Source organism: Humulus lupulus, chromosome X, assembly GCF_963169125.1.
Source record: "Humulus lupulus chromosome X, drHumLupu1.1, whole genome shotgun sequence".
Taxonomy (NCBI): domain Eukaryota; kingdom Viridiplantae; phylum Streptophyta; class Magnoliopsida; order Rosales; family Cannabaceae; genus Humulus; species Humulus lupulus.
The window spans coordinates 109485852-109511088 of NC_084802.1; the positions used below are offsets into that span (position 1 = coordinate 109485852).

Here is a 25237-nt window from a genome sequence, read left to right on the forward strand (position 1 = left end):
GCCATGTGCACATTCTATTCATAAACTTTTCTTGAGAATGACTCCCAATTCTCATGAGGGGCGGCACCACTCCTAGGTCTATATAGGTAGAACTCTTACAGTATTTTGTTACTCTAAAATACTTGTCTTTTCAAGACTGAGTTCTATTAAAAAACCTTTCGGTTTTAACCCTCATTTTGGTAACACGCTAGTACTAATATCTCAGATGGGAAAAAATTTGAGTACTACTACTATTCACTTGATTGACTTGTTATTACCTATTGAACCTAATACTAGTTTGGTGACTAGTATTAAGATAGGTTACCATCAACCGTGAATCTCTTTAGGGAGTCTAAGTCTCACCCCTTGAGATGTAGAAATGATTCCATTTGAATCATTTCTTTTCTCATGTATGCATACTTAGACAATCTCATTATTTTATTCAAACTTTGTTGCTAGCCATAGTTTGATTAAAATAGTTACCCCTTTAAAATAGTGATTTTGACCATAGTCAACACCCCCACTATCTTATAGTTTTATATCCAAGATAAACATTTGAATATTAATTCTAGAAACCTATTTGTTTATAGAATTCTCCTTTATGTCTTAAATTGATTCATTCTTGAATCAAAATATTACAAACATTAACATTAGACACCAAGCATGTCTAGATTTGTTCATTCTATACACATATATCCAATGTGATTTAAAATGTGAAATTCCAAATCACCTATTTGATAGGATGACCAAATTAATCAATTGATTAACAACAAAATAAATTGATTAACATTGGAGCATCACCCCCACATTTTTCACATAATGATAATAAAATATCACTTTAAAATAGAAATCTCTTCATTTCTATTAAGTCATTTATCCTCCAAGATAAATCTATGTTTTCCAAAGTTCATCATGAGTCCTCTATGCCACATGATAAACTCTCAAGATAAAACCTCAATGTTTATCTTGATTTATTTACTTGCTAAAGTAAGAGACACTTATTTGAAAGTAACTTTCACTTGGTTGCTTTCTTTTATATATTTCACAAAATAAAATGTGAACACAAATGTAATGTGAGAATTTCTCAAACAAATAATCACAAAATTTCATTTTTTAGTTGTTTAAATAATCTCAAAATCACTTAAACAACTTTTGTGTATTTCTTAAGAGTCTCTTTGAGATTCTTTTGAATATGTCAATTTGACATTCATTGATTTTCTCATCAAAATCAAAATGAAGATGTCAATTTTTAAATACTTTAAATCAAAGAAAATAAACCCTCATTGATTTATTTGAACACTTTGATTTCTTATGTTTTTGTTTAAAATTATTTCCTCATTGAGATTAATTTAAACATATCACCATCTTTAACCAAAATGAATAAAGTTCTCTTTTATTCACCATTGGTGTAAAGATTCAAAATTGCTTCTCCAATTTTAAAATGTCTCCTCATTGAATATTTAAGAATTATTGTCACTAAAGAATTCGCAAATATATTTCATTTGACCACACTTTAGACTATAAGTCTATTGAGTCAACATGTCATCCCACAATTTTTGAATCCACCTTGATCCATTTTTCTTGCAATGGCAAGACACAACCATTAAAAGATGTAACCCCCTTAGGTTCATTTTTTCTTATCTCATAAAATGAGATCGTCAACACTTAAATAAGAAATTTAATTTCTCAAATAATTCTCTTTATTTACCAAATAAATGGTAACTCATCACATTTCAATAATATATGATAAACATATTTATATTATTATCACCTTAATAATCATATTATATGGCACACCATAATAATCATGATAATTCTCATGTATATATCAAAATACATTTATATATTAACATAATTATGTCTCAAAGAAATTTCACACAATTTGTCAACATATATCCATCATATTAGCATGCATTGAAAATCTCATAATAATATTGTAAATATATCACAAATATCATACAATAATTCACATATTCACATATTGATATATTCTATTGATTCACAAAATCAATATATAGGCATGTCATATAAAACTCATAAATTGTCTTCTCAATAATTTATCATTATCTCATAATAAGACAATTCTATAACATGCTTATCATATTACCCAATAATCTACTAGATTATTTATATATTAATCACATATAACAAAAACTCAACATATTGAATTATCTTATAATCTAACCACTATATTTGAAAAACAAAGGAGATTAGAAAACAATGAACCTCATTTATAAAATTTTCTTCTCATTTCTATCACTATAAGAAAACCATTAGATCTTCTAAGAAAACCAAAGAAGAACATTACCTTATCTTACCATCTTTGGATCTACACAACATCTCTATGGTTTCTCCTTCCATTGAAAAGGAAAACTAAGCTTTTGATTGTTAGAGAATATATATTATTGCTCAATGGAAATATGGAAAAACCAAAATACAACTCTATGCAAAAATACAATGGACAAGATAATTGATTAAATAAATATTACAACTCAATTGCTCAAAATATAAGTAAATACAAAGATGTAGAAGAAGAAGATTACAAACTCAATACTATAATAATACAAGTAAATAAGAAGAACAAAAGAATGAAAACACAAACAAACTCTCACACAACCAAAGTGTAGAGTAGTGGGGATCACCAACTTGAACAAGGTTCAAGACTTTTGTCCAAAAGGTTATTTCCCCCTATTCTCTAATTACTAAGGGATCTCTCTAGGAAACAGCTCTCTGGAATTATCAAGACTTTTGGTGTATTTTCCAGCCAAGTGCTTTGTAGATGGAAAATGGTGTATCTTACAAGTGAGCATTAGGCTCCTACTTATAGAGTTTTGAGACACCCTTTGAATTTCAAATTCCACCAACCCCCATGGCTATTACCAATGACTAATTGGATGTTTTATGGAATTAAAATAGAGATTTGGGAGTTACTTGGCTGTTGAAAACGTTCAAAAATTGGATAAAAACTGAATTTGTATGAAGTTGTCAGCCACTAGGGCTGCGACGCTCAAGCGCCGTGGCCCTTAGTCATTTTCAGCAACCAATATTTTAGTTTTTTTCCAAAACGTTCCAATTTATTCCCACTTGATTTTGTAACTTCCATACACAATATGTGAGTTAAAATCACATCTCTATCAGCCATTTCTCATATGGCTTTATGAAATCCAATCTCAAATGTGTAACATATAATATACACATTATTGGGTAATATTTGGGAGTTACAAATTTGTAACTGATTTTGTAACTCCAAAATATGTCACATTTAGGCACACACATGTGTCCAATTTTGTGACTCTCAATAATATGTTACAATGTGTGACAAATCACATTTTGTCACATTATTTAATCTAATATTATATTATATGAAAAAATATAACAGGGGGTACGTCGCTAATAATGTGTAAATTTAAAAAAAAAAATATTAATTATTATTAGCTACACACATACAATTTTTAGTGGGGAATAGTCAGCCGTTAATACACAAAAGTAAATGTCCAGGGAAATTACCGTGCTTTATTATTTAGAATTATTAGCAGCGGGTAATCACTTTTATTAGAGTCGGACTACCCGTCACTAATAATATTATATTAATATATATTATTTAACCGTTGGGTTATTAGTGGCGGGGGCATATTAATAGCGGCAGGCCCCGCCGCTAATAACCTTATATATTAACCACTTTTCTGCAAAAACCCTCAATTCTTCTTTCTTCTCCGCCTCCTTTCTTCTTTCTCCCTCTGAGCCCCTATTCTTCTTTCTCCGAGCCTGCCAACGTGTGGACAAGCCACCTCCCCCACCACTGTGTCGACGAGGCCGCCCCCCACCACCGTGTCGATGAGCCCTCTTCGCCTCTCTTCCACGAAGTTTCCTCCCCCACCACCGTGTCGACGAGCCCGCCTCCCCCACCACTAGGTAATCTCTTATATATATATATACAAATGCATATACATAATCTTTACGGTTATATAAATATATATTATTTTTATAAATGGTTAAATTTTTTTATTTTCTTAAGGGCATCATCACTGATTGGAGCACCATTTTAATTAATGTTATTATTTTTTCTTATTGAATATGTTTTTGAACTGCATTGTATATTTTAATTAAATAAATTAATGTTATTTTTTTTATTAGTTAGTAAAATCAGTGTATGTTTTTTTATGATTTATGTCATTTCTGTTAAATATTATGTATTTTTTGGACTGTATTTGCTTTGATTTGTAGGTGATTTTTGGGCATGTTATAATATAATTGTTATGCCGTCGAAATGTCAGTAGAAATTTTATAAATTTTAAAAAAATTTAAAACTAATATAAAGTTTGTAAGAAATGTTACAATAAATAAAAAGATTTTGAATTTAATAACTGTTATATTATATTAAATCAATAATTAGTTTAATATATGAAAAATAAACTAAATTTAATTATAGTAATAAAATTAATAATGATTCAAAAATATTAGTATTTATTAAAATTATTAAAAATAAATCAATTATGTTTATTTAATATAAATGTAGTTATTTTAAATAAATTTAATTTATTTTGCTAGTATTAAATTGATTTATTAATTTGGTAATTATAAATAGATAAATAATTTAATTTTAGAATAATTATGCAACGGCACTGGTAAATATATTCTATACCGGCACTTTAAGGAGCGGTGCGCTAAAAAAGGCACCAATCTAATTTTTAAGCACGTTTTTTCCGGCGTTTTCCAGCTAGAAGCGCCAGAAAAAAGTATGCTTTGGCCGCGCATCGATCTGATGAAAAGAGCCGGCAAAACGACTTTCTTGTAGTGACGAGAGTTCTCAATCGTTGAACACCGATGATAGATCTCCATTCGAATTATTAAAAGGCATCTGTTTTAATTCGTACTTGTATATTTGTGTACTGTAATTAATATATATATATATATATAAGCATATAATGTGTGTACTGTATGTAAGACCATGTGGCTGAGAAATTGATGAATACTATTTCTTGAAAATTAGCTTAGAAACAGACGCGAGATGTGTACATTAGAAATTGTATATCACTAAGGATTCTCCTCGTGATTCTCAAATCTATACCAATTAATTAAGTAAAACATTAAACATATGTCATCATGAATAAGTACTCTCGTTTAGTATTAGCTCATTCACATAATTAAGAATAATATAAATATAGAGATAGATAGATAGATAGGTAGATATATATACTTTAATAATAATAATAATAATAATAATAATAATAATAATAATAATAATAATAATAATAATTTATGTGTGTGATCTCTCTTCGCTTCTTTACATCATACAATTGGAGAAAACTTCTTGTTGAGGCCAATAATATCAATTCCGTTGTAAGCTATGGGAGCGTACATCCACATCTCATCGGAGCTCAATAGCTACAAAACATAATGAAACCCATACACAAGTTAATAAGAAAAATTAAGATATTGTTTAAAACCCTCCAAGATTAATCTCCAATGAATATTATTAGTATATACAATATTGTAAATATAAACATAAATGATTTGCCTCTCACCTTGATTTGAAGCTGCAAAAACTTAACATAATGGACTGCCTCTTCCAACATTGTGCTGATGTCAACCTGTGATATAGATCATGTCATAAGATTAGTCATATATTATCGAATACTGCATACTGAGTGTTCTTTTTGTTTATATCCAAGTTTAAATCTTTCCTCGAAAAAATAAATCTATATTATTATTAATTTTAGATATTAAGTTATTAGGTTAATCATAATTAATGAAATAATTTATCAAATTGATCACAATCATTGATATAAAGATCTAATTGTTAAAAGTTATATAACTATTTATTATATATATTTATATATATTGGGAGATTTTATAGTAGAGGTGTCGGTTAAACTAGGGACATTTATGTTTTTGTTATTTAAAGAAATTATAATTTAATTTTTTTTTATATAATGATGTATATTATTGTGGTTATAATAGGTACCCACTAATTTTTAAAAAATTATAAATATTTTGGGTTTGTTTGGTAAAAATTTTGTTTTTGAATTTTTTAAACACAAAAATGGAAATATCATTTTATTTTTAAAAAATAAAAATATGTTTGGTAACCAATTTTGTTTTTTGTTTTTAAAAACAAAAAATAATAAACTCATTTGATAACTTTTATTTTTATTTTTTGTTTAACAATATGAAGTGTTGATTTGAAAAAGAGAAGAAAAAAAAGAAAGGAAAAATTGAAAACTGTTTAAAAAAAATTTGAAAGTGAAAAAATTATATTTTCAAAATTTAATAAATTTTAATTAAAATTTAAAAAAATAAAAAATACAATTAATATTACCCAACATGATTTTGGATTTTGTTTTCATCTACCTTTATAATGCCAAAAATTAGAGTTCAAAATAATTAGTTGTATGTGTATATAAAAAAAACTCTTACAATTGATTATTTAAACCATAATTTTAGTATAATAGATTATTCAGAATTTTTCAAAACTAGTAGAATATATATAATAACCATAGGCACCCCTACCAGTAAATTTCCCTTATTGTTTCTCCTCCCAGCTAAAATAGAAATCACATTAATTGACCATAAGATACATAGTATATTTTCACAAACCTTTGTTCCATTGGGTACAATGTTCTGCAATATTCTCAATCTTTCATTAATCCTTTCTCTTCTTTTCTGCAAAGATTTAATCAATAATATCGCATTAATATAAGAGAAATTATATAGAGTTGGAAGAATGACAATAATTATGTAGCTAGCTCAACGTACGTACATACTTCTACAAAATTATTGTACGTGATATATTATATATTTGACGTTAGTGTATGATGAGCTAGCTAGGGCTTAATTAATTATTACGTACGTACCCTTGCATAAAGACTTTGGGGATCAGTGGCTGACCCTCTACTGGCTCTAGTTTTTCCGTTCAAGTTAACGGCGCCAGATAAGGATTTAACTTCTGAAGCCTCCCCGCCGTTAGTAATGTTCTCCTGAGAAGCATTGTCTTCTTCTGAGCTGTAACTGTTTGAACTATGTCCGCGGTCTACTCCGTTAATATTGCTCGTCTCTTCCGCTTCCCCATTTGGAGTACTGCCCCTCTTCTTTGACTCCAAAATTTTCATACCCTTTTGAACCTGTTCATATAGTTTTAACTTCCACATTAAATAAAAATAAATCTTAATTATTAACAAAGAAAATATTACAATATATAAACTTACATTTCTTGAAACCCGGGGTTTCTTCTTATTCAGCTTATTAATTGTATCATCAGGAACGACGTCGTACTTCCGTTTGGCAGGCAATTCCTTATTAGCAGAAACGACACTTGTCTCTTGCTGCTGCTGCTGAGGCTCGTCGTTGTCGTTGTCGTTTTTACCAGAGTCATCTTCCTGAATAACATCGTGTATAGCAATAGTAGCAGTTTCTCCCATTGCAGTGTCAGAAAACGGTGACTCGTTATGAATAATGTTCTTCTCGTCCATTAGAAAAATGGGCATGGAGAGATCATTGTTAACTTGATTAATATTATGATTATGATAAGAAATACTGTAGTTATAACTATTCATATTATAATTATTACTCTCATGGTGAGCATTGATGAAGACGGTGCCGCTGGTACTGCCAGAAGTAGTACTAGTGGTGTAACAACTACTCTCGTGACCTTGAGAAAGGAATTGAAGGGTAGAGTTGAGAGAATCTAAGGTGTGAAATAGTAAGGTTTCATGATCATCAGTTTGGGACGTATTTTGGTAATCTGCTGGAGAATGACCAAAGCTTAATGCTCCCTCAACATTATTAATGTCGTCAATAGAAGGAAAAAATGAACACTGACCGAGAAAATGAGGTATGAGCTCGAGATCTTGATCTTGATCATGATCATGATTATCAGCTGAAAACATCTTAGAAAAAGAGGACTCCCAGTCTCCATTGGGGAAAGCTCCGGCAGACTCCATTTTTTCCTTGTTAATTTGCACTTGAGATGATGAAGTCTGGTGTGCCGAGAAATAATAAAGTTTAGTTTATTGGTATATTTGTGATCTATTAATAATATCCCATGATCTGAGGATGTGCTTAATGTTTAGGCTTATTTATAGCTGACATATAATCATTGCATTTAATAACTACTAGCAGAAAATAGTGGGACCAAGTGGGCCACGGGTTAAATTATAATTAGTAGTTTCTATAATCATCATGATGATATTAATTCAAACTATATTAGCACATTTTTGTGGTATGTTTGGAGTCTTTTAATCATTTAAGTACGTAAAGTAGTTTGAGATTTTAGGAGTTTCAGTTAGATTTTAAAATATTTAAAGTGGTGATATTTGTTAAAGTGAATAGTAATTCAAATTCTTTTACAGCAGAGACCAAAAAAAGTTGCAAAATATTTATAGATTTTGTTGGAAAATATTGTGAGAGAATAAAGTAGGTAAAAGATGGGAGAAAATATTTTCTTAAAATTTTAAAAGAGATGTTTTTTTTCCTTTTTCTATATATTTATATTTGTTCTAAATTTTATAAAATTACACAATATTTATGTTTTATTTTTATTTTTTAGAAAATAATTATTTAATTTTTTGTTTAAATCAAAGAAGAAAGAAAATAAAATTATTTGGAATTATTTTTTTACTCTATAAGCAAAATTAGTTAATTTTTGGTTATTTATATTTGGGTTTATTATTTCCTTTCTCGTATTTTTTTTAAGTAAAAAATATAATAAAACGACGAAGTTTTTCTCATTATTTTGGAATAATAATAATAATAATAATAATAATAATCACTACAAGAAAAAATGCTTTTAATAACACCAAAAATGTGTTATCAAAACCTACGATAACACTTTCTGATGTGTTAAGACAGACTATGTTATCATAGGTCAGGGTACTTTACATAACACTTTATCAGTGTTATACAGATGTGTTATTGTACTGTCAACGATAACACAATTTCTGTGTTATTTTAATATATAGATAAGTGTTGAATTATGTTATTTATAGTCGATACTATAACACTTTTTTTGTGTTATACCACACTTTAGTATAACACTTTTTTTGTGTTATACTACACTTTACTATAACACATTTAACACTTTTTTTGTGTTATACTACACTTTACTATAACACATTTTTTGTGTTATACTATACTTTAGTATAACACATTTTTTGTGTTATACTACACTTTAGTATAACACATTATTTGTGTTATATAATGAAGTTTCCATAACATAATTCTTTACATAAAAAGTGTTATTATAATATATATTATAACTCAATTTTCGTATTATTGTTATATTTAGATATATTTAAATTCTCATTATATATTTTATTTATATTACACTAATTTATTCTATTATATATTTAATTTTTTTTATATAATTAAAATTAGCTTTCTAATATATACTAGCATCATCAAATGAACTTGATTTTCAAATAACAAAAAGTAAGAACATTCTACATTGAATTAACAATCCACAATTTAGTTTAAAACATGCAACACTGTCATCAACAACAAAATATTCTTTAAGTATTCAAGGAGTCTAAAATTTACTACTTTCAACACAGAAATAACGCTTCGCTGGATTTTTCCTCTACTTCTATATCATCCATTGACAGGTTCTTAGAATTGTAGTTGTATGATGGTTCTTCAATAACCTCTTTTTCAAATCCATTTTCCTTACCATTCTGGAGCTTAAATGAAGGACGCGTTCTCTTCAAAGGTGACAACAATCTAGTAACAGCGGCTTCAACATTGGCTCCACATATTGGCTCTTTTAAATAAGTAACAAAAGGGGTACCGATAAGCTTTCCCTGACAACCCTTAACACTGTCTGACGGGCACCTGAAAAATCCAACTATCTAAGTTAGGAAATCCAGCAGAAGTCTAACAAGCAGTCTGCGTAGATGATCCATGACATAAAATGACTAGGATACAAAAAATTAAAACACATATTTCTCAAAAGCAGATAATATAGCCAGTATTATCCAGTCAACACTTGACTTGGAGAGCTTGAACTTCATTCATACGGACTTCAGCTTCTTAATGAACAAGTAGCCAATAATTATTTTAATTGATACTATAATCCCCTTCTGAAATTACTTAGTTAAAGCTATTTTTCAATAGATGGATTGGCAACACCAGTTTGTACATCACATGTTTACCAGTGCTATTTACCAATTACATAAGGATAGGGATGCAAGCTTACTTTTCATGTGGTCGATGAATTATTTCAACTCTGGATCTTCCCACGATGTTTTTAGAAAGTCTATAAGTGGTCATCCTCCTTAATTGGAGCCAATAGCTCTGAGGGATTTTCCAAATATCAAAAAATCTTATGTTCATAAACCTGGCAATCGAAATTACAGTTACTCAACCACTAGAACTAAAATTAAGGGAATAAATAAAATAAATTGTAGCAGATATCAATGGAAACCAAATTTACCAGCATTCAAGCAACCAGCAACAAGCATTACTTAGTTGTTTACTAAGATCTTTACAGCAACCTTGCTTTAGCAAACTAACAGTATATAGCATAGGAAGACCACTTCCATCGCCGTAAAACACAGTCACGGTTATTTGCCGAGTTGCAGTTGAAGGTAGCGGCAACGACAAATACATGAAGGGATCAAAAGTGATTGAAATCTTTCCACAAGCTGGGCAAACCAGTGTCGACTTATATTGACCCTGACCATTAACATATAAACATTGTAAGAGAAGAAAATACTTTTGTACCAGTACAGGAAAAGATAAATGCTTATGGTTCAAGGAAAGAAGAAATATAGCTTTCAAGAAAGAAGACTTTAATTTCCACTCACCTGGCAAACATCCACTATCAATGAGTCATTCTGGGTCCTGTGATTTTGCAAATGATGAAGATCCAATGCCTACATCAATCTGCAAAGTAGACAGTTAAGCTGTCATTTTCTACAATTTAGTATCCCATAGAGAAAAAAAAAGAGGTTTGCAAATTATCATATTACTTCAGTAACCAAAGGGCAAAAGTAAATGTTTCTGTAAAACTGAAAACTTAACTTCTCTTTATTTAGTGTAACAATAAAAATAATTAAAGAAATAAATAATACTTAACATGACATCTAGGCAAGTAAGATGTTTGACAAAAGAAAGTATTAAAAAAAGAAATACCCTGAACTATTAAAAAAGAAAGTAATCACTATAGATTACTTGGACAAAAGAAAGATGAAACAATTAAAATATTATCTATTATTAAAAACAGTCAACAATATTCATAAGAACTCATTAGCCTAAAAAATTATAGAGGTATGTTGACTTACAAGACCCAGTCTTGGATACTTGCCTAAAATATGCCAAAAGGTACCTAACATAGTGACATGGTGTGCTCAAAATATAATGATATATTATTATGGCCAATTTACCGTTAAAGAGGGTGACACAATTCAATATAAGCAATCACTTGTCACGGTTGTTTCAGACATTGTGAAAGGTAAAATCAGACTTGATGGCTATGAAGGAATGGAAATAATGGCCAAAAAAAATTCCAATAATGTAAACCAGAAAATAAGATGTAATACCCTGTTTTGTCTTTAGAAAACATAGCCCCCCAAAAAAACTCAGCAATGAAGGCTGGAAATAGACAAAAATCAGCAACAAAGACTTTGAAGAAACTAACCTAGAATAGAGCCAAGCTCTGATACATGACTCATTCAGATCTCTCTCAGTGTCTCTGTCTAATTGTAAATACATGATATGTGTGCATGCTCTGCAGAAATGTAGATCATGTTAGGCTAATTCTAGTTAAAACCTCTAATTCTAGTTAAAACCCGGTTCATGTCAACACAGCTGCATATCTTCCAACTAACAGTGAAAATATACTAATCAATTTAATTGATGAAGAACAAAGAAATAACAGTCTTTACAGCACAAAAACTACAAAAAATCATGATTAAAATGCAATGCAATAAATCCAATATGTTAATAATACTCTGGAACTTTGACTCTTTTATCTATGAAAGAGAGCTAAGTAAAACCTCCAATTATAGCACCTAGAATCTTAATCAACAAGATTGTGCAGATTTTTTTATAAAATAAACAGGGCTTATAATCAATAACCAAAACAGAGTGTTAGTGGCACCACACATATGAGAACATAATTTATAAGCAAGAAAGTTTCATGCACCTTTAAACAAAAATACAAATTTCAAGCCATGCTAAGTGAAGGTAATTTCAGCAGCAAAAAAAATTGTCAAGTTAATTAATAAGTACTATTATAGCTAATAAAATATATACAATATAAGAAATACATGCCAATAGAAATATCTTGATTGCATAGATACAAAAACAACATTAATTAATCTAAAAGGTTAAGTTGATATACAATAAGGTAGTATGTACTACTTAACAATACCAAACAATGTAATTAAAGTTCCTATTAACTGCTACGTTGAGTTAACAATTTTGACTAATTCTATATAAATATATCTTGCATTATACACAAAGCCATGTCCTAAAGAAGTTACCTTCCCTTCTTCACTTTGTCAGATACAGCTCTATAAGCATACTTCCACCAAGAACGAGGATCAGATTTCACGGAAACATGTGGACGAAAATGCGCATATTTTAAGCGTTGATTAAAGGCAGAAAAGTTATCAGCTAGTTTTAACATATCCTTGTATCCATCCTGCAACAACAAGATACTAAAAATTTTCAAGGCCAATCAAAACATGCCTCCAAGTATCCAATCACAGTTGAATTATGAAATTAAACCTTTGATAAACAGAGAATGACATCATCCAGAATATACTTTGCATTTCCTGTAATTGGTTCCAGAATATAAGTGTGATGTTTGACAATTCTATCAGCAGGTTTGCCTTCTTCAGTGCCATATCTAAAAACCTGAAGCAAATAAATGATCAAAGTTTCATAGTTTGAACATGCCCTCAACATATGTAACTGCAAGAATAAACTAAATATTGGTTCTACCTGGACCCACTAAGAAGGAAGCTAAGAGTTTCTCCAAGGTCACACCTGCTGCAAATGGGTGACCAGGATTGCTAGAGAATAGGAAATTAAAATTCAGACAGAAAATAAGAATGTTAAGATTCCAAAATATAAAATTTAACTTGCTATTGCACACCTTTCACTGTCCTCGTATCTGATATGAATATTTGAAATTGAGAGTTTCAAATTTCCAACTATAGTGTTGATAAGGGAACCCAACCATGATTGATTCTTCAAATAAAAATATATACATATTAATACAGTTATAATCATAATTGACTACCAAATATATGTATAAACATATGTATGGTTCAAAAAGATCAAAAGGTAAATCCTAGAAAAGAATAACATCACAGCATTTGAATATTACAACCAAAACTTGATACAATATTTGTTATCAAAGATTCAAAAATAGCACATAAGACGCTTAAGAACCAAATACTAGTTACAAAGACCCGTTACCAATTAGAAATAATATGAGCATCCTATGCAAACATAAGTGCTAAAGTCCAAAGATAAGAAAATTAAGAACCTCATTTCTGAAAGCCTGGCCAATTTGAGCAGCAGCAAAAGGAAGCTTGTTCCCATTGTAATAGTACAAGTCTTTGAAGTTAACAAATATGCCCTGTGCAGTTTCTGGTCGCATGAACCTACAGCAGAGGAGATTTAATTACATATCATTACTGACCAAACATGAGTCTTAATAAAAAAGAATCGCTAAGAATAATTAGTACCAAAATGTAACGTGCTCACCCAGGGCTCAAGCCATATTAGAATCAAACCTTGCAAAATGGGTCTAATATAAGAAATAACAACTAAATCAAACAGAAAATAATAGCTTAAAAAATATCATATTTTCTTTGGTCGTCTTGATTGTAAATATCCATATGGAACCTGAGTCTATTAGTTCTCCCTGTGTCATTTGAAAATTTGTTCATAGACACCATTATCAACTCAACTATAAATAGAGGTTGGAAAAATGGTATACTTACAGTTAAACCCTCGCATTTATCATGAAGACAAACTGTTTCATTCAACACCTCACCAACTCCTCTTGAATCATCATGAAGTAATCTCCTACAAAATCAAAGCAGCTTGTTCGAAGTCATGAGGAAGCAATCCTAGCTGATTAAATCAAATGCATTAAACCAGGGAATAATAATTAATCTTGGAAAAAAATCAAAGAGAATAGAAACATGTGGAGCATAAGCTCTATCTGACCATCCACTAAACTGGATCCCCTAACTGAACGGTCAACCAACACTAACAGTTCGGAGACACTGTCTTGCATGTATATTCCAAGATTAATCTGAAAAATAATAACAAAAGGCAAGAAAGCAGTCAGAAATATAATACATAGAGAATGCTGAACATGAGAAAAACAAAAACAAAGCATGTGTTTTTGGATTTCCTCTCAAAAACTGAATTGAGACAGTTGAACTAAGTACATGCTCAATAATTGATGCTTACTATAAAAACTGTAAAATGGAATGGAGGTAAGATCAATGCAGCTTGAGAATAAATTGAATCAATACCATAACATATCTATATGAGTCGTATGTTTCAATGCGTCAAGAAACAGAAGCACACAGGATAATAACTTCATGTATGCTTCCATGAGATGGAATAAAGACTTGAAAATAAACCGCAAAGATCTTCAACTTCCATATATTTAACTGTACAATGATATATAAAGTAGCACAGAATCCTGAACTTCCATATATCCCACTAGAATCCTGAACACTAATTCTGTCAGTGGAAACCTACATAAAATTTCAGTTGCAAAGCCATTAGTAAACATGAATAAGTTAATATATACAACCTTAAATTTTTTGCAGTTTTCTCCAAGTCAATGATGGTTACTTCTTAAATTAAGAAAGTGTTTGACACAGATAGACATAGCGTTCTGTCCTCAAGTGTTCAATATTGGAACTCTTTTTGGTTGAAAGTGTGTAATAGAAATCATCAGTTCAAGTAGACCTTTTCAAATTTATGTTGATCAGCATAAGAAGTACAGTTTAGCTACTTACAGGAATTCGTATTACTTCTTCTCTCTTCCACCCTAGGGAATTGTAGATGACAACGACCTAGCAAGAAAATACATGATGATAAGATGACATAAAAAAGGGAATTCTCTGATACTCAATTGAGTTGGATATTACAACTTACAAGTAAAAATGTACTTACCAAACTTTTCCCATCAGACAGGACAGCTTCACAGGAAGTGATATACTATGCAGAGCTACAATCAATTGATTAAGGATTTCAGTAAATTTTTATATCATACAACTTCATCAACTGTATAGCTACAATGAATTCTAGCAGGCTAAGCTTTTCAAACTTTAGGTAGCTACCACTTTTTCTATTTTTCCATATAACAGGTAGAACTAATGCTTCACATGAAGTGATATACCATGCATGTAACACATATTATGCTAAATTTATAACAATCTGGCCCACATCTCACGTCTTCTCTCTCTACTCTCTTATAATTGTCTTTTCTTCTCTTTTGAAGCTATGCCTTTCTCCTATTCCTGCTATTATAGTATAAGCAACAACAATCATCTCATTCATTATTTGATCCAAATTCCAATAACGTATCAGATCATTTCTTGTTCTTAAAATAAAGACATGTCTGCAATCATCTCATCCCACCACATTTTGATATCTTTCAAGGGTATCCCCTCGTCTTTATTTAACAAGAAACAGATTGTATATTAATTAAAAGATGATAAGCCTGTTTTAAAAAAAGAAAAGAAAAAAAGAAAGATGACAAGATGTCAATTATATTTTACAGCCTAAGAAGCCAATCATATACCAACAAAAAAGGGTATCCACTAAATCTTATCAATCATGATTATCTAGCGTCAGAAACACAAACCCGAAATCACCACCCATTTATACATGCAAGGACCTCTATCAAATTTCAATAATAGTTTTACAAATTATTCCAAAGGGGTTTGCGCATTCAAATAGTTGTTTTTTTATAACAAAACTTGCATCAATGAGTTAAGTCCAGTCAAAATAACTTAGAATTACAAATTTGGCATGGCAAGGTACTTTTCCAAATAATAACCCGCCAAAAGCCCAATTCATAGCACATTAAGAATAGTAACAAAAAATTACTGCAAAAAAAAATAATAAGAAGAAAAAAGAACATGTGTATTATTATCAAATATTAATTTTTTTCCAATTGACTTTCTGTACAACCTATGGGTATCATCAAATGACCTCTGTAGATATAGTAACGCAAACAAGATATTCCATGATAAGTCCCATGTAAGAGATTATCTTCTCTCACCCCTGAACTATAAAAAATCATAAGCTTTGTAGTTTGCAAGTGAAGAACCAAGGAACTAGATGGTACAATCTCTTAAATAGGTGCAAGCAAAAGAAATAAATAATCTTACTGGTACGCAACTAGACTGCATCTTTTGGAGATTTTTCTTCTTGCTTTCATCGGCATCCTCACTTTCGTCACTTTCAACGTACGACACCTTCCGCACAGACCTACTAGAAGTGTGTACCTCGTTGTTTCGTCCAGTTGCATTTATCAAAAAAGTAGATCGACCACTAGTTTTCTGTTGATGTGAACCTTTCCTCGTGCTTTTGAAACCGACATCACTGTCACTTTCAGAGTCCTCCCCCAAAGACTCATCATCTTCAAATGATGATTTACCTCTTCGCTGCCGACCAGATCCCTGATACAATTTACGTTCTCTGGTAGATTTAACAATATGTCCACCTTTACCACGTTGTTTACTTTTTGATTTCCTTGCATAATAAGAATCATCTTCATTAGACATATCCAGCTCATTATCACTGTCATCTTCTTCTTCAGATTCTGCACCTCCCCAATTTTTATCCTGGTATCACGAAAAATACATCATTAACATTCAGAAAGAACCAATTTTCACAGTAGCACACCCAAAGAATAGTTCAGTAAATCTAATCTATCAATGGAAATCTACCAAAAGATAAATGGAAATGAAGAGCAAAGAACAAAATAAACTCATTACAATACCACATCTAACATACAAAATATATAGACACAAAAATAAGTGTTCATTGGCACCATATTTTTCAAGGCCAATCTCTAGAAATTGGCATTGGAACAATAATAAATATAAGATTTATCACAAGCACAACCATAAACACAGTACAGTCCAGTGTTTGTATTTTATTTTCCCAACTCTAAATTAAGTCATAAAAGTTATATCTTTTTTCTAAAAAACAAAACAACAGAACTTGTATTTTTTATTTAAGAGAAATAATACAAGGCAAAGAATGAGAATCACCCTGACAAAACAATAAAAAAGCAAACATAAAAGTTATATCAAAGACAACAGTATACCTCAAAATCAAGATTAATTCATCAATTATTCAAAAAAGAAAAAAGTCCATAGAAATCAAACTATAGAGTGAGAGAAACATGGAGATTGTTACCCAACAAACCAGCTAAAGTATACTACAACTACATGAAAGGTTTTACAAGGGCTGAATAATAGCACGATAAAAAGGAAATCGGGACCTTCCATTAGAAAATATACTGTGGCGAGACTAATACAAAGATAAGAAACCAAAACTACATTGAGATTAATTCACCAATTATTCAACAAAACAAAAAAATCAAAGGAAAATCAGACTTCATTCAGATAAAGAAATTGTTACCCAGCAAGCCAGCTAAGGTACCTGGTATACTACAACTAGATGAAATGTTTAACGATGGCCGAATCATAGCCCAGAGTAAAAGAAAATCAAGGCCTTCCTTTAGAAAGTTTATAGTGACATCATTGATCCAGTTATAAGAAACCATTAATATAAACAAAAATAAAAAAATTAATAAAAATACAAGTTTGGATAGCATTAAGATAGGGTTGTTCATTTATTGCTAGAGAGAGGGTTTCTCAACTTAGAGTACAAGCAGGTATATGCATTGGAATGTTGTCTTTGAAGAATAAATCACCTGTTATAAAATCAGTGTGAAGATTTCCAAACAAACCAAATACTCTGTGGCACAAAGTTATCAAGAACTAGATAGTTTTGAGTATAATTGGGATGTTGGTTTGGCTGGTGAGGCTATATAAGATTGAGATAATAGTAGTTTTGGGAGATTCGAGGTGAGGGATTACACACACATGGCTGGTAAGACTGTATATCATAAGCCACAGACAGATAGACAGTTCTAACCGTTATCTTTTTTGGGTTGGAGTGTTCTTTGTAAAAACAAAAGATGAAAGTGTGAATCATATTTTTGTTCATTGCACATTTACACTATCTTTATGGTCAAAGTTCAGGTTGGACAGGCTGCTCCAAGAAGCTGCCGTGGTTTTTAAGATGAAGATTATGGTGGGGATTGGGTTGTTGTAATGACCTCATACACGTTCCTTTAATTTGTAATGTTTCATTTTTATTAATATCTTAGTTTAATTTCATACCAAACAATAATAATAACAACAATAATTTGGGAACCCTCAATACCCATTCATAAACTAATGACAGTATCTGAAGAATAATTTGTTGTTTGCGTGCATCTAGTATTAGCTTCCAACATAGAAGTAAAGCAATCCTCTCTATTGGTTTTGATATTATGAAAACTGGTCAAGAATCAGACAAAAAGATAAAGAAATTGCATCAAAAACATAATGCCCAGGATTTGGCTGCTTAATCCAATATTTTAGGAAGAGCATAAAAGCAAGAAAAGAATCACATGAATGAAATAATATGGTACATCGCAATTGTCGCAAACCTTTTTCAATGTGCGTTCACTTGTAATGCCATAATCAGGTTCAAAATCTGCATCATCAGGATCATCTTCTGCCATTACACATAGGATAAATTCAGTCTTTAACTCTTCATGAGTGGGAACAATAATATAATCAGAGTTCATAAGTTCCATGCCAATTGTCCTCACAAGCACCCAAGAACTAGAGTGAGCAGCACTAATGCAGCAATATCCTAAAATTACAAAGGAGAATAAAGCAAATTACCATCTTCATCCTCTTCATAATCAGCATCATCATTATTGTTGTCATCTTCATCACCATCGCCAAAATTTTCACTGCCATTCAAGACTCTAGAAGATCTTGCAGTATTCTTATTCCCTGCAGCTGGCTTTAGTTATTGCTCAGAATTAGACCCCAAAGAATGAGGAAACCCTCTATAATGCATTAAATCATTATGCTCTTTCCCATCTTGCTCATAATATTCATCATAAAGCATCTCATCTGTAGGGACATCAGAAGGGCCTTGATGACCCTTCGTTGTGTCCTTTGGCCCATCATCATCCTCTGAATCTAATCTCTGCTCCCTCTGCTCCCTGTCATCTGACAAATTATATTCCAAACCATCTACATTTTTACAGTCAGAATCTTGCCCAGAATCAGAACCATTTTGAGAGTGCATAGGTTGGCAATCCTTCCAAAAGGTTGAACCCCATTTTCCAGCCATGGCACTTCTCCTCCCAGATGGTTGCAAGTTTGCTACACTTATTACACCATCATTAACAGTTGCCTCATTTTGTGACCTACTAGCATCATCCAGTTCACCTTCACTTTGATCTGGTGCATCCATGTTTATATCGAATTCCTTTTCACTCGATGTTACATCTACATCCTCATTCCCTACTGAGCTATGAATTCTGTTTACAGTTTTTCCCTGAGTTTTTTCTTCCAGGTCACTGTGGGAAACTGATTCACTAGAAAAATTCCTAAAAAATGCCATCTCTCACATGGAACTTATAACTTATTTCTTCACATAATCTCCCATGCCATAAACATTTAAAGTATCAAAAAGAAAAGAGTAATTGATTGACCAGTGCTACTCCTGCCGTCTCTGTCTCCCAGAAAGTCACACCAAAAGATCTGGATAACGACAAAGAAAAAGCCCTTTAGTAAAGAAAAATACCATTTTCAGAAAAATAACAAAAAGAAAAACAATATACATCCCTACAAAACACTTAAGAGAGGTGTAGACGAAAACTAAAGAAAAGTCTAATGCGAGAACATTTATGATCCTGAAGATGGGACGAAAGTTCTACCTCACTTATAAACAAAGAACTAAAGATAAAACATTCAATAAAAGACACAATTACAAGAAAATGTTTTAAAAAAATAGTAAACAAAGCATGCCCATCATCCATCAACCTATATTCTCCTCCACCTTTTTCTTCAAATATCCCAAACCTTCTCACCATTGTAAAAATTTAACGTATTCTTCTTCACACACATTTTTCTCAGCAGTCGAAGCGTCCAAGTTAGCTTTGAGCAAAATTACATTTAAGCCTAATTCGAAACCAGTAAAAGAAAAATTCAAATCCACTACTAACCTTTGACTGTAAAACACCATGGGAAGCATGACCACCTAAATCACTTACAGTGGAACCAGCTAACGCAACAAAATTCTAAGACGATAACACAGCGTGCTTCAACAAATGGTGAGCGCTAATCGATAATTGAATCAATGCCAAGAAACCCAATCACACAAACGAATCAATCCAAACAAGCAATAGATCAAAATAAGACTTCAATAAAATCGAAACTCAAAAATCCAAAGCTAAAACCCTTCAAGTACTTCAACAAACAAACCCTAGAATCGAAAACGAACGACAAATCCGAAACCATAAAGCCCGAACTCTCAAACAAAACACACATAAATTAGCGAATCGGAGGACCAAAGAAGCAGCTAGTGAGAAACAACGAAAGAGAGAGAAGAAAGTAGGAAACAGAGACTCACCTAGAAGATATTAATAGCCAAACTAATTGGGCCAATACCGAGAGAGATAGACCAGGAAGGGACTAGGAAGGGAAAGATTGAAGGAACCAGGAAGGGACCGAGAGACCAGGAAGGGAAAGACTGAAGAAAGATTGAGGAAATGGGTATAGGGGAAATGGGTACACGGGTTGAAAAAACTTAAGTCATTTGGCGGTACTTATTTTAACTTGCCGCCCGAATTTTTTTGACATATACAATAACTCTTTTTAAATACTATTATAATGATGTGTTATGGTAATGGGTGTTTGGTGTAGTGAATAATAATAATATAAGGTAATTAAATTAAGTGCGAAATATATATGTATATAAAGTATCTACAAAGTATTTATTATATGATATAATTATACTTATTTCATCTAAATACAAATAATGAGTCATAATTGAATATAATTAGTCAAACAATCAAATTTAATTAGAGTTATAAAGAATAAAGTATACATATAGTAGAAATAATTCCTTCGCAAATCTCCCACCTAGAGTTTTATTTTATAGAGTATGATTCAATTTTTTAGAAATATACGTAAACCATATTGTAAATGATATTCACTAAGAACAAAATATCTCTCAATCTAACTAGTTATTAGTTTTCTCTTTTACGACTTCATTTTGTTTGTTGGGTTATTGGTTGAGTGTAAATTAATGTTTCCATAAATTTTAAAAAATTAATTCTCTAAATTTGTATAAAATATATATATATATATATATATTTATTAAACTTTGTGACTTGGCTAAGCTCCCGGCCCTCACTAATTTATACCAAAGACTTAAACAATTACCATGAACAACACGCAAAACTGAGAATGTTAGCCAGATTCCAACCCATACGAAAGAGAATGTATAGTGAGAATTGACTTGAGTTGTATACTCATTTATTAATTCCTAATCATTTGTCCATAGGGTCCCAATTCCCTGTAACTGAACTCACTAGTCCACTCTGGGACCCAATTACAACTCATACGAATTCCAAATTCATGCATTAATTCTAACATCAATATAAAATATTAAAGCTTGAACTATGTTTAAAGCTTAAACCCCCATATATATCCCTAATGACAAAAAGGGTCTAAGATTCGAATAGTCCCAAAAGACGATTAGTTAGTCTCTAAATGAAGGGAAAGGGGAGATAATGTTAAGACAAAGGAAAATGATCGATATGGCATGCGTGAAAGAAAAAACAAACTCGTATATATTTTAAAAATAAACAAATTGTGAGAACGTGGGGAGTCAGTTGAATAGAATAGAATAGAGTAATAAAGAAAGAAAGAAAGAATGAAAGAAATTAAAAGGCCCAGCCAGGAGGAGAAGGACGGCCACATCGTGCGGATAAGTATTGACATTCTTTCTTTGATTCCGACAAGGTCACCGCATTACTCGCTCTCTGTCTTCTCATGTTGGGCCAAAAACCTTGGGCTTCTTCTCTAGGCCTTATAGCCCAATGTCAATCCGTACCACGTTTATTTTTATTTTCCTTTAATATAAATATAAATAGGAATAAAATTATAGGATTTGAGTGTTTTTGTTTCCGGCCGCATGTTTAGAAATTATAACCGAAAATTTCTTATATAAATATATTTGTGCTTAAAACTTCAATCAAACTCATGTTTGCCATTAATTCCTTTCCTTACTCATTTCATCGTCTTCTTTTGCCATGTCACGACAAAATGTATACATCTTCTTACATTATTAATTATGACACATCATTTTGTACTTGTCCTGTGTATATTTTAAATACCTGAAGTCCAACTTCAGATGAAGTAGACAGCCTAACCCTAGCTATATATATGTACACGAAGAATAGTACATTGTATCATGAATCGAAATGTAATTCCTCTTACTAGTGCATCCTTGGAGAATGAGATAATCATTCATATATGTAATGTGATTATTTATATTGAGGTACGTAGATAAAATATATCATATCACCAAATAAAATCTAGTTAATGGGTTAACAATTAAAGTGTAACTGCTTTTAGAAGAAAAAATAATAGTATTTTGTGTAACACCAAATTTACATTTTAAATAAATATAATTAGTTGAAGTGATTTTTCACATAAGTATGTGTATTTTGTGTGTGCACCACATATCATTAATTAGGAGGAATTAAATCTCTAAAACAGTAAAATTAATTTAGGCTCCATCGCTGTAAAAGATAAATAAAATATAAAAATGAATTTCCACAATAATAATATATATTAACGAACCAGGCTGTAAGATCATATTTATATATATATATATATAAATGTTTATATAATAATAATAATAATATGATTTTAAGATTAATAAAAAAGAGGAAGTACCTGAAACACCAAGATTTGCACCCTCATAGTATCAGTAATTAACTAGCTTCGTTAGATGAACAAAGCCAATAACACGTATGAAGCTTGTTCCCTTTGATTATGCCGATTATTGCGTATGAGTTCCACGCGTCCGCTTGAGATTATATAAATATATATATATGTATATTATGTATGGTGTGTGTTTTTTCTTTTTCTTTTTTCCTTAAAAATATAATCATATTTTTTATTTTTTGCATTTTCGATAAGGTATGGGGGTTGTTCTTTGGGGGCAGCACCGGCCATTGCACGACCTTTGGGCTTTGAGCTAAGTTAGTTTGAGGAAACAACCCTAAATATATAAGTAATTAAGGAATAAAATCTGGAAATACCAAATTGGAAAAACCCTTAAAAATTTGATTTTATTCTCAAAGGGAAACGCTGGCTTAATATCGATCGTCAGCTATGTACCACGATTTGCGTTAGCGCTAGGGCTTTTTTGTCTGTTGCTCCTTGCTTTTTGGGCATTAACAATACCTTTGATAACAGCTCCTGTTGTCTTCTATCAAACTGAGCTCAAGCTCATAATTTAAGCTTTTGGTTTTCTTTTTAATAAATTTATTTTAGATAATTTAAAATATTTTTGTTCTTTCGACAATGAAATATAAAATAAAAAATTTGTGGATCGATTAGTCGTAGCCACTCATATATGACTACCTAACCAGTTTATTATACCACATACATTAAATATTTTTTTTCACTAGACAATGCTACGTACCGATCGATCTTAAGTGATCTACAAATTTTTTTAACACGCAAATGATATATGGTTGGTAAAAAAAATTCCCATCTAGAAAAAATGAGTTTATATATTCAGAAATTTTGGTAAAATGTAAGTTTTTTTTTTGGAAAGGAGGTAAAATATAAGCTAGAAGGGTTAGCTATAGCATTTTCATACTCTAAAAATATATAGTAAGTGAATTACATATTGAATTTCTATAATTTATTAATTATAATGTTTTCATGATTAACATTGTATCTTGAAAGAAGTTAATAAAAAGAATAGGATTATTATTTACCATGATATAATTTATAATTTGATTCCAATTTGTTAAAACATATATGTGATTTAGTTAAAGCTCTTTACTTTTTTTTTACCTCTCACACTACTAAAAAATAAAAACAAAAACAAAAACCAAAAGAAAAAAAAATCATATCTTGGCATTCACAACTATATTATGTTAAGGAAAATTTGAGTTTTTATGCTTAATGTGGAGCCTAAATAAAAAAAATATCACATAATTTGCATTTTAAAAAAATACGCTCTTCTTTCCAACTCTTTCCAAAATACCCCTCCCATAATTTTCCTTATTCCACCATTCTTTCTCATGTCTCTCTTCTCTCATGGACCTTCCATCCTCTTTGGGAGTCACTGGTATGGAGCTAATAATCTTTCTTTGGGATTCTTGACTGAGCCTAAATTTTATTTTCTCCTTAGACTTTGTTATGGATCCATTTTCTTCAAAAGCAGCACTCATTTCTACCACGCAGGTTACAAATTGTTCAATTAAGCGAGTGATCAAAACTCTATACCTGTCTAGTTCTTCTATCTCGTTGTAAAGAATCCCTGCCCATATCATGGTTAAATTATATATAGCGCTAGAACTCTGAATAGCCGACGTAAGTACCCAATACTTCTCCCTAGCCAGTACTAGAACTCATCTTTTGTTCATTACAACTTGTATCCTATCGTTAAAAACCATTATTTTCCTAAAGACTTTAATTCGTTCTTCCTCGCTATTCTCATCCACTCTAATGTTTCAGATTGATCAATTATCTTTGAGGATAACCTCCCTAGAATATTTAACCCTAGGAGGCATGGTTAACTCTTCACACATGACTATATTCTATGTGTTAAATAAATAACTATTAATAACATCAAGCAAGAAAATACTTATAACGTGATGAGTTGAGCACTTTCCAGGCTTCCGTATGTATATTGTGTCAATATTCAAGGCCATTAGGAACACTGTCTCTGATACCACATTGTAACGCCTTAAATATTCTAACTTTATAACTCAGCTAAAAATATCATAAACATGTACTTTTAATGAAAATTCCCAATATCACTTTATTGAAAACATGCAAAATATAACGGATATCTGAGTTCAAAACAAAACATAGTTTAATGCAATCATAAAACAGTCTTGTAACTTTAACATAATGGCAAATGATATTGGGATAAGTTTGGT

General features: G+C 31.0%; 4 protein-coding genes and 2 long non-coding RNA genes across 6 annotated transcripts; all 6 read right to left on the reverse strand.

The window, feature by feature from the left end:
• Nucleotides 1–5268: 5268 nt before the first annotated feature.
• On the reverse strand, nucleotides 5269–7919 carry LOC133806151 (transcription factor RSL2). Its single transcript, XM_062244276.1, has 5 exons — nucleotides 7185–7919; nucleotides 6834–7100; nucleotides 6577–6642; nucleotides 5505–5570; nucleotides 5269–5364 (listed from the first exon to the last, which is right to left on the reverse strand). The coding sequence occupies exons 1-5, from the start codon at nucleotides 7917–7919 to the stop codon at nucleotides 5269–5271; spliced, it is 1230 nt and encodes a 409-aa protein (XP_062100260.1).
• A 1457-nt stretch (nucleotides 7920–9376) lies between these two features.
• On the reverse strand, nucleotides 9377–10256 carry LOC133804665 (ubiquitin carboxyl-terminal hydrolase 9-like). The gene is made up of 2 exons (XM_062242809.1): nucleotides 10169–10256; nucleotides 9377–9804 (listed from the first exon to the last, which is right to left on the reverse strand). Exons 1-2 carry the CDS (start codon nucleotides 10240–10242, stop codon nucleotides 9519–9521), a joined length of 360 nt encoding a protein of 119 aa, XP_062098793.1. The 5' UTR covers nucleotides 10243–10256; the 3' UTR covers nucleotides 9377–9518.
• Nucleotides 10257–10469: 213 nt separating this feature from the next.
• Nucleotides 10470–12806, reverse strand: LOC133804220 (uncharacterized). The gene is made up of 4 exons (XR_009878365.1): nucleotides 12706–12806; nucleotides 12459–12619; nucleotides 10779–10857; nucleotides 10470–10647 (listed from the first exon to the last, which is right to left on the reverse strand). It is a non-coding gene; the product is annotated as an uncharacterized LOC133804220 (long non-coding RNA).
• Nucleotides 12807–12824: 18 nt separating this feature from the next.
• Nucleotides 12825–13726, reverse strand: LOC133804219 (intermembrane lipid transfer protein VPS13-like). Its single transcript, XM_062242375.1, has 3 exons — nucleotides 13472–13726; nucleotides 13076–13170; nucleotides 12825–12992 (listed from the first exon to the last, which is right to left on the reverse strand). The coding sequence occupies exons 1-3, from the start codon at nucleotides 13583–13585 to the stop codon at nucleotides 12905–12907; spliced, it is 297 nt and encodes a 98-aa protein (XP_062098359.1). The 5' UTR covers nucleotides 13586–13726; the 3' UTR covers nucleotides 12825–12904.
• Nucleotides 13727–14662: 936 nt separating this feature from the next.
• Nucleotides 14663–15156, reverse strand: LOC133807061 (uncharacterized). The gene is made up of 3 exons (XR_009879145.1): nucleotides 15127–15156; nucleotides 14970–15026; nucleotides 14663–14702 (listed from the first exon to the last, which is right to left on the reverse strand). It is a non-coding gene; the product is annotated as an uncharacterized LOC133807061 (long non-coding RNA).
• A 568-nt stretch (nucleotides 15157–15724) lies between these two features.
• On the reverse strand, nucleotides 15725–19055 carry LOC133804527 (protein CHROMATIN REMODELING 5-like). The gene is made up of 3 exons (XM_062242682.1): nucleotides 18930–19055; nucleotides 18689–18756; nucleotides 15725–16805 (listed from the first exon to the last, which is right to left on the reverse strand). The coding sequence occupies exon 3, from the start codon at nucleotides 16743–16745 to the stop codon at nucleotides 16296–16298; it is 450 nt and encodes a 149-aa protein (XP_062098666.1). The 5' UTR covers nucleotides 16746–16805; nucleotides 18689–18756; nucleotides 18930–19055; the 3' UTR covers nucleotides 15725–16295.
• Between the last annotated feature and the right edge of the window lie 6182 nt (nucleotides 19056–25237).